Source organism: Eulemur rufifrons, chromosome 9 (genome assembly GCF_041146395.1).
Source record: "Eulemur rufifrons isolate Redbay chromosome 9, OSU_ERuf_1, whole genome shotgun sequence".
Taxonomy (NCBI): Eukaryota; Metazoa; Chordata; class Mammalia; order Primates; family Lemuridae; genus Eulemur; species Eulemur rufifrons.
In genome coordinates, this window is record NC_090991.1 from 19,913,465 (window position 1) to 19,929,212 (window position 15,748).

Below are 15,748 nucleotides of genomic sequence, written 5' to 3' on the forward strand. Positions count from 1 at the left end.
AGCACTTTGTGAGGCTGAGGCAGGAGGACTGCTTGAGGCCAGGAGTTTGAAACAAGCTAGACCCTTGTCTCAACAAAAAATAAAAAAATTCGCCAGGCACGGTGGCATGCACCTGTAGTCTCAGCTGCTTAGGAGCATGATGCAGGAGGATCACTTGAGCCCAGGAGTTTTGAGGTTGCAGTGAGCTATGATGATGCCACTGCACTCTAGCCCAGGCAACAGAGCAAGAACCTGTCTCAAAAAATACACAAAGCTTCTCAGATTTTTTTCTACACTGCCTATAGTCCAAGTTATTAAAGTAAACCATATGAAAGCATTTATGAAGATCCTGAATTGTATTTCTCATTAAAGGAAAAGAAATGACTTGGTGACTCATATCCCTAAATTTGTAGAGGAGAAAGCAGAAGACCATTGTCAGTCATTTTGAAAGTTAAAACTCAGCACTTAATGTGAATTCAGATCCATTTAAGAGAGGATTCCTTAATTTTATGGGCTTGTGTTCCTCTAAGTATCTTGAGGGCAGTGAGAACACAAGACTTCTGATATTCTAAACAAAAATCATTACCAAATGAATTTATTAAAGAGCTATGCAGAACAAATTGCAATCATATGTGTGTAGCTACAATTGACTTCCATGGGAATTATAAATGGCTGAGGGCGCTTTCAATTGATTCAGAGTAAAACAATCTGAGGCTTGTAACAAATGTAGAAAAAAACTAAAATCAATGAGTAACGGATATGAAGAATCTGTTTGCATTCCTTATATTACAGTTTGCTTGTAAAATTTGCGTACTTTACTTTGTTTTTTCTCAACACTGTTTACAAACTCCAGCACTGTCATCTAAAAGAAAAAAGAAAATACAGGTTCTTGGCAAATACCTGTGAACAAATGAACTAAAAGTGGTGATGGGGCCACTTCTGCAATAGCTTTCCATCAGAGATAATATTTTATGCTGAAGCTAGTGCATCCTATTTTTAAAGCTCATTTAATTTCTTGCTCATGATTTATTTGCATATTGACTTTAAAGCTTGCTTTATCATCCATACTATTATCAATCAGACAAAAAAATGTATCAAGCACCCACAGGATGCATAGATCTTTGAAATGGTGTAGTGGAGCTAATCTGTCCTAAGATAGGATTACATTTTTTAAAGGAAGCTACAATCTATTGAGAAAGAAGTTTTATGATTTTGCTCAGAGTAAAAGTTGCTAAATACTGCAGAAAACTCCTGAGAGAAGCCATAAACAAAATCACCTCTGAAGTGTTTTAAGCAACAACTTCCCGAAGTCTAGAATTTATAGGAGTGATACACTAAACTTCCACAACTCTAACACATACATCTATCTAGGACTCAGTGAAGACATCCCTCAGACTTTTAAATTTTAAAAGTACCAAAAGGAAGAAAAGAATCTGGAATGAGTTTCAAATAATCTCAAATAGCAATCCTATGAACAATTATAACAACTGCAATTTCGAACACTAAGGCTTGACTATACAACCTCATGATACACTTATCTCAAAACATATGATCAAAAACTTTGGGTAAGAGCTTCTTTCATGAATTCTTCAAGGACAGCTACCACATTTTTGGCTTCAGGCATTTCTTCGTGTTCCACTTTAACAATCTTCAAAAGTATATCTCCACTACCACAGTTCTTAAGGAACATGTAACATTTAAACAAAGCATAATGGTTCATTTCTGCCTGCCGGATAAATCTCTTCAAATTGTTTGTGTCTTGTATGGCCTAGAAAAAGATTAACCAGTTAAATATGTGTTTAGTCAGAAAATAATGAAGCTTAAAAATTATCTCCTATCTAGCTAAGAACTTAACATATGCTACTGAGATATTTGCTTAAATATATCCATCATTTTTATTGCCAATATGCTTTGCTCTTGGTAGAAAAAATTTCTTATATATAGTAAAAATACTTTTAAAATCTCCTAAATAAGGTGACAATACTCACACCATCAGAATTTTGAACTCTTTAGGCACTGAACCACTTTTTTGTGCTTTGCAACTAAGATATGTCACAAATTGTAAGACTGCTTACATTTAAGCAAGCATTCAACCCAATTTATTGGAAATGATATGTATGCAGAAGCTACTGAAAAAATTAAAATAAGGGTCTTCTGATGATTTCAGTTTTGAGAATGTCCCAATTAATAAACATCATAGCTGTAAAGCAGATTTATTACTCTGTTACTGGTACTAATTAAAATTCAGACAAAAATTGTATGTGGCACTTGGCACACAGCCAACTAATTACCTTTAGTTTAAAGTTCTCCAGTACTTGTCGGAAAAGAAAAGGGTTACCCCCTTCAGCACCATTCAAAAAAGCCTGCATCCAATCCTCACAAAACCGATTGCTTCCTACAAAATATTTTAGAGAAATTAAATCAATAAAAATGATATCCTACAAAGCATAAGACATTTCTTTTTAAAACTTTTTTATTTTTAGAGACAGAGCCTCACTGTGTGGCCCAGGCTGAAGTGCAGGGGCTATTCTCAGGCATGATCATAGCTCACTGCAACCTCAAATTCCTGGGCTCAACCAATCCTCCTGCTTCAGCTTCCCTAGTAGCTGGTACTACAGGTATGCACCAAGACATTTATTTCTTTATAAAAACATGTATAGGCCGGGCGCGGTGGCTCACGCCTGTAATCCTAGCACTCTGGGAGGCAGAGGCGGGTGGATCGCTCGAGGTCAGGAGTTCGAGACCAGCCTGAGCAAGAGCGAGACCCCGTCTCTACTAAAAATAGAAAGACATTATATGGACAACTAAAAATCTATATAGAAAAAATTAGCCGGGCATAGTGGCGCATGCCTGTAGTCCCAGCTACTCGGGAGGTTGAGGCAGTAGGATCGCTTAAGCCGAGGAGTCTGAGGTTGCTGTGAGCTAAGCTGACGCCACGGCACTCACTCTAGCCTGGGCAACAAAGTGAGACTCTGTCTCAACAAAAAAAAAAAAAAAAAAAAAAACATGTATAATGAATTATTTAAGACTTCTATAATGGTCTAAAAAAAATTGTGTGCTCACCAAATGGCTAAGAAATGTCAAAATGGTCAAAGCCCCTTGTGTGCCCCTCACCAAGCACACCCCTGTCCTTTCCCCTGAGAAAGGATTATCATTCCCAATTCTTTAAACTTTTGCCACATACCTTTGTATCTCTAAGCTTATATATACTATTTGATATATGTTAACACTTTTATGTATTTTTCTTTAATGGCTATTTCATTAAATAGTATGTTTGGGAGCTATACTGACACATGTGGCTCTAGTTCATTCATTTTCACTGCTTTGTAATATTCCATTGCATGAATATAGCAGCTTATTAATTTTCCTGTTGATAAACATTTAAGTTGGGCCAGGCACGGTGGCTCACGCCTACAATCCTAGCACTCTGGGAGGCTGAGGCGGGTGGATTGTTTGAGCTCAGGAGTTCGAGACCAGCTTGACCAAGAGCGAGACCCCATCTCTACTAAAAATAGAAAGAAATTATATGGACATCTAAAAATATATACATAGAAAAAATTAGCCGGGCATGGTGGCACATGCCTGTAGTCCCAGCTACTCGGGAGGCTGAGGCAGTGGGATTGCTTGAGCCCAGGAGTTTGAGGTTGCTGTGAGCTAGGCTGATGCCATGGCACTCTAGCCAGGGCAACAGAGTGAGACTCTGTCTCAAAAAAAAAAAAAAAAAAAAAAAAACATTTAAGTTGCTTCTAATTCCTTGTTTTTTCAAATAATGCTTTTATGAATTTTTTAAAAAATTTGTTTCCTTGTGTACACATTTCTTTAGTAGAGTAGAATTGCTAAGCATGATGTGATTTCCATATTTCTAGAATTACTATTGTTTTTGGCAAGTTTGGGATAATCATGTAAAACTGCACAAGATAGGAAGAATAAGTTTGTATCATTTGTTCTCAGTGCAAAGATGGTGGTTCACCAGAGACCCAAGAAGGCTGCATCGGAGGTTGTGGCTCACCTGCATTGTAGAACTGAGGCTGGGAGCTACTGCAATCAATGACTACAGATTTATGCTGCTCCTCCGTCATGGCCATGCACAAAGATGTCATGGTGCCTTCATGAATAAGTCCTTGAAGACTGGCCACACTCAGAAACCTGCCACACATACACAAGTCCTTTTCCACAAACAATATTGCAGGATAGGAGGGAGAAAACAAACACATTTTGCACTCGGGGGATGGGGGGTGGTTAAAAATGTAAAAGCGAGGCTCGCTGTGGAAAAGGTTCTCTCTTTGCAAAAACTATGTTCTTTACCTGTTAATGTCTCTCTTTGTTTTTTCATCTGATTCTTTAACTTCAACAGGAGTATAACTCAAGGCCTATGAGAGAAAAATAAAGACTGATAGATAAGATACATGTATTGCAGTTTTCCTTATTGAGCAGCTACTCACGACTAAATGTTGCCTTCCCCAATAACCACAACAGACGACAATTGATGGGCACTGCCCATCAGCTCTCCACAACCTTGTTCAGCTGCTGCTCACTAAAATTTTGATATTGTTAAAATTGCTTTGGATTTTTGTTTTCCTTTTCAAATTGTCTTGGAAATTATACCTCTCTCAGATCACTTTGAAAAGTAATTATTTAAAAATATTTTATCCTATTAGGAAGACTCAGCCATCATTTGCAACTCAATTCAACCTTGGTAATAAAACTTACTAGATCTGAGAAAATAAAGTGTGGTCTATCTCGATAGCAAGCATAGTTTGAATGAATATTTGGCAGGCGGAAGTAATGTTCAGATAAAATGAGTATGTCTCTAAATAATCTAACTCTGCCAAAAGGATTCTCGATGAAGGAAATGCTCTTGTGTGGGTAACACTTACGGCATGTAGCAGAAAGGTAAGTTTCTCCTGAAAGAGAAGAACGACCCTTTGGATTGGGCATACAACATCCTCAAACCAGCTGCTCAGATAGGACTTTATGTGGTTCTCCAGGCCCCTTTCCTAGATCAAGAGATAATGTCATTTGCTTTAATTAATATAAACATAATTTATATTAATATAACTAATACTAATATAAGCCTTCACCTTAGTGGACTTAATATTTTCTTCACCGTATTCTTTTTTTTTTTTTTTTGAGACAGAGTCTCACTCTGTTGCCCGGGCTAGAGTGAGTGCCGTGGCGTCAGTCTAGCTCACAGCAACCTCAAACTCCTGGGCTTAAGCGATCCTACTGCCTCAGCCTCCCGAGTAGCTGGGACTACAGGCATGTGCCACCATGCCCGGCTAATTTTTTGTATATATATATTTTATTTTTTTTTTTATTTTTTTTTTTTGAGACAGAGTCTCACTCTGTTGCCCGGGTTAGAGTGAGTGCCGTGGCGTCAGCCTAGCTCACAGCAACCTCAAACTCCTGGGCTTAAGTGATCCTACTGCCTCAGCCTCCCGTATATATTTTAGTTGTCCATATAATTTCTTTCTATTTTTAGTAGAGACGGGGTCTCACTCTTGCTCAGGCTGGTCTCGAACTCCTGACCTCGAGCGATCCACCTGCCTCGGCCTCCCAGAGTGCTAGGATTACAGGCGTGAGCCACCGCGCCCGGCCTCTTCACCGTATTCTTGACAGTGAGAACTGGGATAGACACCTCCTTTTTTAAAGCTAACACTATCAACTTAAAAAAAGGAATTGTGATTAGCTTTCCTGGGCTTGTTGGACAAAGTGGGGATTAATTCTGTACTGAATTTCTTAAAAAACACACTAAGAAAGGCATTCTATAAGATGAAGAGACTGGCCAGGTGTGGTGGCTTACGCCTGTAATCCTAGCACTCTGGGAGGCTGAGGTGGGAGGATTGTTTAAGCTCAGGAGTTCGAGACCAGCCTGAGCAAGAGCAAGACCCCATCTCTGCTAAAATTAGAAAGAAATTATATGGACAGCTAAAAATATATATAGAAAAATTAGCCGGGCATGGTGGCGCATGCTTGTAGTCCCAGCTACTGGGGAGGCTGAGGCAGGAGGATTGCTTGAGCCCAGGAGTTTGAGGTTGCTGTGGGCTATGCTGATGCCACGGCACTCTAGCCCAGACAACAGAGTGAGACTCTGTCTCAAAAAAAAAAAAAAAAAAAAAAAAGATGAAGAGACTGAATTGATAGGATTCCATGCTGTTTCTTTACTGGGAGGAGTATTTACATGTCCATCTCCTCCCAGTATATTGTGCACTCATTGGAGATACTCTTTAATAATCATTTTCCCAGTACCTGGTAGAGAGTCTGAAACATGCATAATACAAGTTTATTACATGCCCACTGAATGACTGAAGGATTGTAGACAGAGAACTCATTCAAACTCAACATGTGAACGGGAAGGATACAAGGAGCTGATCAAAGCACTCCAGCCCACTCTAGCTGTCAGATGTGCTGCCATGAACACATCTGGCTTTTTAGGCTGTGCTGCTTTGTGGAGACTAGTGTCACATAGGCAGAGCTCTAGTCTCGGAGCACAGATCCCCCAGACTTGCATTTCTGGCTCACTCCTATGCTATGTCCTCTCTCCTGTGGTATCTTGTAGGTATGTGACAAATAAAAGGAACTATTACTATACGTAATGGACAATAAATTTATGAGAGTCATGACATTAACAAATGCTACAAGCAGAAAGCATAGTTTTTAAAGGGTGTGGATAAATTAGTCCATATGGATATATCTAATTAGTAAAAGATCAATTAATAAAAATGGAAAGTTTCTAAGAATTGTTAATGTTGAAATCAAGGACAGCTATACCATTGCACGGTATATCTTTGGTATCAGAGGCTGCATGCACCCTTAGTTCCAACCAGAACATAAATCCTGTGTGCCTAGAAATCAGGAAAAGGGCATCCTCTTGCCAGACATGTTACTACATGCCAATTAATTAAATATATTGAATTTTTCATAGATATGAAACATCAGAAACAGTCTTATGAAACTTTCAGCACTTATAGGACTGTGTTGTCAGCTTCCCTTAAAAATCATCTACTATCCCACAGGATAACAAGTTTCTATAATTTAGGTGTCCTTTTGTTTACCTATATGATTTGAAAAGTATATTATGTTAATCACTTTAGTCTTAAAAAACTATTAAATCAATCATCTTACCTCACAGTTCATGTTATTTTTCAGCCCTTGAATATACTTGTCCAATTCAAGCCTGAAAGTATATTCTTAAGGAAGCAACAAAGGATGAATAATCAAGAGTGTTTTATCTTTCAACAGGAAAAATAAGATCTCTCAATGCAAACTGTAAATTAAAACAAGCCAATGCAAAATGGCCATATCAAGATACCAAATTGAAGTAAATGCATAAAGGGGTAGAAAAGCTTTTTGGAGGTTGGTAGTGATACGCCTCCACTTGCCTTCCCATGCTTTCCTTCCTGATACCCTCAAAGACCAAAGAAAGGATATAGTTCAAGTCCTTTTTCAGACCCTCCTAAAAAACAGACCACATACTCTGAAGGGTTATGTTCTGAGTCCACTGTTGCCGTTTCAGGAAGCAATTTTTCCTGTTGGAAAAGGCAGTAATAACAACCAACTCGGTAACCTGGAATTCTAGAAAAGAAAGGGGAAAAAAAAGGTAAAATTATTATTTTGGTAACTCATACATCTAATTCTGTGGACTGCTCGGAACCCTGGTCATCTTGATCTGACAATACTGTTAAACTGCCCAGAGCTTCCCAGACTTCTTGTTTTACTCACAGCAGCAGAGGAAAATGAATGTATACCCCAACGGGCTTTAGGTAAAGCAGCCACTAATGTACATGAAATTTCTTTAAGTTTTCCTGTCTTATGTGAAAAATTCATGCAAATTTCACTCTTGTTCATGGTAGAGCCATGTTCACATTAATAAAAGCATGTTCTTCCCTCTCCCAAACCTTCACAATCATTGATGCTTCAGGCAGATGTGCCAGGTTTATCCCGCGGCCTTGTCCTTGGGTTGTAGCCTCACACTCCTGAGGTGACCTGTATGCAGACTTCATGGTCTGAGTTGAACTACTATTAAGAGGTTTAACGAAAAGACGGCTCGAATTGGACTGAAGACACCCACGTTTAAGTCTGAACTCCATCAGTTCAACTGGCCTTATTAGCTTGGGCATCCCACCTAACTTCTCTGAGTTTATTTCCTCATCTGAAAATGGAAAGAAGAGTATCTGTTCTATCTTCCCTTTGCAAGGAAAACTGCATCAATGTTTGTGAAAACACTTTATAAACTGTAAAGTTTACAATTTTAGTTTTAGTAATGAATTCTTTTCTTCTAAGTACAAAACTAAAGTACACTTAGGCACCAGAGTCTCTAACATTCAATTAATTCCATTACACAAATGTTTGTATGTGTGGCCCAGTGCTCAGGCTGCCAGAGAATAAAGATGAACTCTGCAGGCCCAGCAGAGGCTGATCTTTTGGAGTTTCTCATATTTAGCGTAGACATAAAAACTCAGGACACAGCATATTTTACACTTACCTTAGCTCCACAGATGCAACATTACCCAGCCCTTCAAAGACTGCTCCCTTTGAAAGACGCTTAGCAATGAAACTGCGCAGCTCTGGCTCCAGTTCGGATGGTAGATTAGTATCAGCCAAGGAGAGGCTTGACAAACAAAAGACATACATTCCTTACTAGTGGACTAGTACATTCACACTTCTAAGTCAGAAAGAATGGTATCAAGGCCAGGGTTTCTTAAGGACTTGAGAAAGCTTTCCACATGACCCGATTGGTGAGGCTTCTAGGAACGTACGTCAGCAAGTATGATATACCCCATCAAACGGTTTAAAATATTCCCATCTTTCCAGTTCATTCTCTCCAGTGCTGTGACTCTATTGGGATCACCAATCCACTGACCCTACCTCTTTCTCACAGTCCCTCAAGTTTCTCATTTCACTTCCCTCCTCCCCTTAAATTCCATGGCCAGTCCTTATAATCACACTCCTGCACACATTCTCTTTTTTCTTTCTTTCAACTTTATTGAGATATAACCCACAATTCAAAAGCTTCAGCCCTGGTTCAGTCCAGCTCTCCACCCACTCTATACCTGCATCTGCACAGCTGAATGTGGTTGGATACAAACTCATATCCAGTGTCTAGTCTCATTTTTTTTTTTTTTAACTTTTTGTTGTCCAGCTAATTTCTTTCTATTTTTTAGTAGAGATGGGGTCCCGCTCTTGCTCAGGCTGGTTTCGAACTCCTGAGCTCAAACGATCCGCCCACCTCGGCCTCCCAGAGTGCTAGGATTACAGGCGTGAGCTGCCGCGCCCGGCCGTAGTCTCATTTTAAATGAAGGATCACTAGCTGCAAGTGAGTCCTAACTGCTGCCCAGCCTTTCCTGCTTCACTCACTCTTCTACTCTCCTACATTACTATTTTGGGCCTCTTCCTCTTTCCTCAATCTTCCAACCACCTACTATTCATGAATAAACACACCAGTTCAGTATTCCTTTATGAGCTAAAAATAAAAATTTCAGTTTCTTAGAATATAAACCGAGACTATAACTTGAATGTGCAGAAAGAAAAGGTCTTCTATAACCAAACTTCACAACAGAGACTATAAACCCAATACTTCTTAAGGTCTCCTGTTTTAATTTATATTATGGAAAATTTCTAAAATATAAAAAGTAGAGGCTGGGCATGGTGGCTCATGCCTGTAATCCTAGCGCTCTGGGAGGCCGAAGTGGGAGGACTGCTCGAGCTCAGGAGTTCAGGACCAGCCTGAGCAAGAGTGAGACCCTGTCTCTACTAAAAATAGAAAAATTAACTGGCCAACTTAAAATAGAAACAAAAAATTAGCTGGGCATGGTGGTGCAGGGCTGTATTCCCAATTACTTGGGAGGCTGAGGCAGGAGGATTGCTTGAGCCCAGGAGTCTGCGGTTGCTTTGAGCTAGGCTGATGCCACGGCATTTGAGCCTGAGCAACAGAGCGAGACTCTATCTCAAAAAAAATAAATAAATAAAAAGTAAAATAAAATAAAATAAATTAAAAGTAGAGAGAGCAGTATAATGAGCCCACCACCCAGTTTCAACAGTTACCAGCTCATGGCCAGTCTTGTTTCATCTGTACACCCATACTGCTCCCCCCACCTACCTCCCAGATTTTTTTCTTTTTTTTAATAACAGAGACAAGGTCTCACTATGTTGCCCAGGCTGGTTTCAAACTCCTGGCCTTGAGCAGTCCTCCTGCCTCAGCCTCCCAAAGCACTGGGATTACAGGTGTGAACTCTTGTGTCTGGCCAGATTATTTTGAAGCAAGTTCCAGGCATCATATCAGTTCATCCATAAGTTTCTCACTATTTATCTCTAAAAGATGAAGACTTTTAAAATATATACACATATATGACTATAATACTATTATGACACCTAAAAAAATGCTTAAATCATCCATTATCCACTCAATGAACACAGTATTATTCTTATTCTTTTTTTTTAATTTAAAAAAACTAAGGGGTGGGGGGTTGTGAGGAGGGGTGTTCAGTTGTGTTGTTTGTTTTTGTTGAGACAGAGTCTCACTCTGTCACCCTGGGTAGAGTGCAGTGGCATCATCATAGCTCACTGCAACCTCCAACTCCTGGGCTCACGTGATCCTTCTGCCTCAGCCTCCTGGGTAGCTGGGACTACAGCACCGCAATGCCTGGCTCGGTTTTTTTTCTCTCCTTTCTTTTTGGTAGAGACAGGGTCTTACTTTTGGTCAGGCTAGTCTTTTATTTTGAGACGGAGTCTTGCTCTGTTGCCCAGGCTAGAGTGCTGTGGCATCAGCCTAGCTCATAGCAACCTCAAACTCCTGGGCTCAAGCAATTCTTCTGCGTCAGCCTCTCGAGTAGCTAGGACTACAGGCATGTGCCACCATGCCTGGCTAATTTTTTCTATATATTTTTAGTTGTCCAGATCATTTCTTTCTATTTTTTTAGTAGAGATGGGGTCTCACTCTTGCTGAGGCTGGTCTCAAACTCCTGAGCTCAAATGATCTGCCCGCCTCGGCCTCCCAGAGTGCTAGGATTACAGGCGTGAGCCACCGCGCATGGCCAAGTGAACACAGTATTCTTGTATTACAACTCATTTTGCATCAAGTGCCAAGGTGCATTTATTCATTCATTTAACAAATACGTATTAAATGTCTACCCCGTGACAAACACTACTTAAAGAACAAGGCAGGGAGACGTCAATTAACAAAAGAGACAATTCTTTCTGTCCTAGAGTTTACATTCTAGTGTGTGGTAGAGGACCTACCAAACAATATTCAAAGGAGGAAAAAGAGGATATTAAATTTATTTCTTTTCAGCCAGGCATGGTGGCTCACACCTGTAATCTCAGCACTCCGGGAGGCCAAGGTGGGAGGATCGAATGAAGCCAGGAGTTTGAGGCTGCAGTGAGCTATGGTTGTGCCACTGCACTCTAGCCTGGGTGACAGAGCAAGACCGTGTCTCTAAAAAATTAATAAGTAAATAAATTTCTTTTTTTCCCAAATTTATTTATTTTTAAATTGGTAAGATAAAATTGTATGTATTTATCATGTACAACACCATGTACAAGATGATGTTTTAAAGCCTACATACACTGTAGAATGGTTAAACCTAGCTAATTAACATGCATTATCTCACAGTTTTCATTTTTGTGGTGAGAACACTTACTATCCACTCTCTTAGCATTTTTCAAGAATACAATATATTGTCATTAACTATAGTCACCAAGCTGTACATTAAATTTCTTGTAATATGATATCAAATATCTTATTGGAGTTCCAATCAAGAAACTCAGAATAATTCTCTCTGGCTAATCACCAGGGACAATATCAGTATTTGTATCTGCCCCAGTCTTGAATGAATGAGCCAATGAGGAAAACAGGATGAGGTTCCTAGGGCATAGAAGGAATTGATGGTTTGACTCAGGGAAAGCTCTTCAACTCAGTGGCAATAGGGCACCCACTGACATCTACAGGCCAGAGATGCAGGAAAGATAAAAAGCACATGCATGGGTTATGGTTAAGCTGTTTTTACCTGAAATCATCACCAGAGGGAGTTTCTGCATTTGTGCCACTTGGGCTTCCATCATCAGTGTCCCCTCCTCGTTGCTGTGCCAATCTGCAAGCACAAATGCAAAAGTGTTATCAATTATGGGCTCTAAATCAAGCAGAGTACTGGGGCCCTCGCAAGCAGGGTAAGGACGAGGAGTCAACTAAAAATGCTGCAAAGTCGAAGTGCAAGGGTTCTCCATTGCCTGTCCTTACGGCAGGGAAAAACCCATGAAACAGTGGTGACAAGAACCCCTTCTCCGCTAAATATCCAGCAGGTTCAAGGAAACGCCTCTAAAAAACCCCAGACTTTACAGGGCCAAGAAAGCCCCAGGAAAGTCAGAGAGGAGGAGGGAAATGAGGCAGCAAGGGCAGAGGAAAACCAGGGGGTGGGGGTGGGGTGTGTGGCAGAAATGAGGGAACGGGAGAAACGACAGAAAGGACAAGGGATAGGAAATGACATTATTGAGCATGCAGGGCACTGCGCTAAACAAAGGACAGCGGCCAGAGCAAGGGGCGGAGATGACACAGGGACAGATGGAGAGCAGAGCCTTGAGAGGGCCAGGCACAAAAACTCATGATGGGGGCCGGGAAGAACGGCTTGGAGGGCTCTTCGGGCCAGAGACCTTGACTGGGAGAGGAGAAGATGGCGTTTGGGGGCGGCCCAGGGCAGGGGGTGGGGTGCAAAGCCAGGCAGCGGACCCGGGGCGGGGACGCAGGAGCGGGCAGGCTGGGCCGGGTGCCGGCACCTGCTTCCGCAGTAGCTGTAGAGACAGTAGTGGCTGCTGGGTGGCGGCTCGAGTCTCCGCTCCTCGGCGGTGCCACCCTCCTCGCTGCTTTCTAGTTCCTTTTCATCCCCATCCAGCGATTCTTGCAAGGAGGGGAGCATCGCGGTAGCCTCTGAGCGGCCCTGTGTTCCCGCCAAAGCGCTCCCCCTCTGCCGTACAGTCCTAGGCGGCCGCGCTCGTCCGACTCCCGGCCCTAGGACACCTGCGTTCCGCTGGTTTCCCGCGTTCTCGGGAGCTGGCTTGGAAAGGAAAGCTTTTCTTTCCGCAGGGGGTAGCGGCCGAAATAAGTTGGCCTTGGCTGAAAAGCTTTCACCATTTCTTTTAACTCATTTTTCTCGTCTATCCTTTGAGACGTCTAAGAGGCTTAGTATGTGATAAAGGTGGTACAACTAGCTAGCCACGTGGAAAAGAATAAAGCTGCTCTCCTGCCTCCTTGCCCACATGCAAACATGCACCCACCCACACACATAAACATAGACCGGTTTGACCAAAGAGTTAAGACTTTATAATGGAAAGGAAAAAAAGGTGAAAGTATGAGAGAATTTTTAACATTTTTGGAGTTAAGAAGGTCTTTTTAAACATAACAAACCACTTAGAAGCCGTACAGAAAAAAATTAACAAGTCTTGAGTACTTGAAAACTAAACAAAAGTTTAGAACACGAATGAAAACCAAAGTCAGAAGGCAAATGACAAACTGGAAAAAGGAAAAAAAAAAAAAAACATACTTAGGTTGTTAAGTATGAAATGTCTGAGTCCCTTAAGTACTAAGTTTGACAGTTGATATCTCTGACATTTCACCTGACACTTCTTGTTTTATTTTTATTGTGAAGGTACATCCTCACTCTTTCAAATGCACAGTTTGGCTTGTGATTATCTTTCAAAGTTTTGTTTTGTTTTTTTTCTTGAGACACAGTCTCACTGTCTTGCCTGGCCTAGAGTGCCGTGGCATCAGCCTAGCTCACAGCAACCTCAAACTCCTGGGCTCAAGCAATCCTTCTGCCTCAGCCTCCCAAGTAGCTGGGAAGGGCTCTTATTCATCAATAAACAAACAAACAAAAAAAAAAAATAGAAAATAGAAAATAGAAAATAAACAGTTCACGGAAGGAATAAAAATGAAGAATACATACATAAACTGCTCAGCTTCAAATAAAAGATGATAGCATATTGTACTACTTTTCACCTAGCAGATAAGCAAAGATTTAAAAGTTTGTTAAGCCAAGAGTGGCAGTTGCTGCCTGTAGTCCCAGCTACTCAGGAGGCTGAGTAGCTCAAGGATTGCTTGAGCCCAGGAGTTTGAGGTTGCTGTGAGCTAGGCTGATGCCACGGCACTCTAGCCCGGGCAACAGAGTGAGACTCTGTCTCAAAAAAAAAAAAAAAAATGAAATAAAATAAAACACATGCTCTTTAACTATCAATGCAACACCTAGAACATCATCAAATAGATGTACTCACATAAATGTGAAAATACATGAGTCAAAAGATATTCCTTGCAGCATGGTTTGTAATGTGAAAAACTGAACACAATCTGAACATCAGTCAATAGGGGATTGATGCACTAAATTATGGCAGATGTGGTAGCAGAGCCCCCAAAGATATCCATATCCTAACCTGCAAAACCTGAGAACATGTTACTTCCTATAGCAGTAGGAATTTTGCAGATGTGATTAAATTAAGGATTTTGAAGTAAGAAGACTAGCCTGGGTTATCCAGGTGGGCCCAATATAATCACAAGTGTCCTTACAAGAGGGATGCAGGAGATCAGAGACCAGAAGGAGATGTGATGACAGAGGCAGAGATTAGTGACTTGGAGTGATGCAAGACCAGGAGCCAAGGAAGGAGGGCATTCTCTAGAAGTTAGAAAAGGCATTCAATGGATTCTTCCTTAGAGTCTTCGGAATGAATGGAGCCTTGCCAGCCCATTTTAGACTTTTGAACTTTGGAACCATAGGATAATAAACCTATTGTTTTAAGCCACTATACAGCTATTCTTATGAAAAGAGTAAGTTAGAATATGTATACATGAAAAAAGATAATTCATTATTTAAATTTTTGTCCTGAAGAAGCTGACAGCATAACAGAAGAGACAAGGCATGCACATGGGGAAGACAGAATGTGATTACAGCTGAGGAAGTAATCTGGACAGTTAGGGTGATCTTAGGAATCCCAGTACAGGCCTCTTGACCATCTATGAACATAATCTAAGGGCATTAGTCTTTGCAGGTCAGCCTATCAGCTGCCAACAGCAATAGTAATATCAATATAGCATTTATAGTTTAATAGCTGCCATTCATTTAACAGTATCCAGGGGCCAGGATCTTTACCTATTTAAAATTAGGTAAAGATCACCTAACCAGATCACCGTTAACATTCTATTCACAAAAATACAGGCGTTTCTAGTCTGTTCCTCCACGATCTTCTAGCCTCTGCCCATTACCCAGTTCCAAAGCTGTTTCCACATTTTCAGGTATTTGTTATAGCAACACCCCACTCTCTGGTACCAGTTTTCTGTCTTACTGTCTGTTTTGTGCTGCTATAACAGAACACCACAAGCTATATAATTTATAATCACTTCTTAAAGGTCTCACCTTTTTTTTTTTTTTTTTTAATACAGAGTCTTACTCTGTTGCCTGGGCTACAGTGTAGTGACATCATCATAGCTCCCTCTGCAACCTCAAACTCCTGGGCTCAAGCGATACTCTCACCTAGGTCTCACCTCTTAATACTGTTACAATGACACTTAAATTTCAACAAGAGTTTGGGAGGGGACAAACATTCAAACCATAGCACCACCTCAAGATAGAGGCACATTGGAGTGATGTGTCTACTGTCAATGGAAAAGAAGCCAAAGTCTGTAAAACAATTTAAAGAGGTTTATTTTCAGCCAAATTTGAGGACCTTGGCCTGGAGCCAGGCCCAAGAAGGCTTATTTTTTTTTTATTTATTTTTTAAGGCTGGTCACGTG

At 40.8% G+C, this 15,748-nt stretch overlaps 1 protein-coding gene across 1 annotated transcript; it reads right to left on the reverse strand.

Moving 5' to 3' along the window:
* Positions 1 to 1,417: 1,417 nt before the first annotated feature.
* On the reverse strand, positions 1,418 to 12,897 carry LOC138391351 (protein Njmu-R1). Its single transcript, XM_069481008.1, has 10 exons — positions 12,748 to 12,897; positions 11,985 to 12,068; positions 8,465 to 8,590; positions 7,411 to 7,554; positions 7,105 to 7,162; positions 4,857 to 4,976; positions 4,285 to 4,349; positions 3,989 to 4,125; positions 2,271 to 2,374; positions 1,418 to 1,747 (listed from the first exon to the last, which is right to left on the reverse strand). Exons 1-10 carry the CDS (start codon positions 12,885 to 12,887, stop codon positions 1,532 to 1,534), a joined length of 1,194 nt encoding a protein of 397 aa, XP_069337109.1. The 5' UTR covers positions 12,888 to 12,897; the 3' UTR covers positions 1,418 to 1,531.
* Positions 12,898 to 15,748: the final 2,851 nt, after the last annotated feature.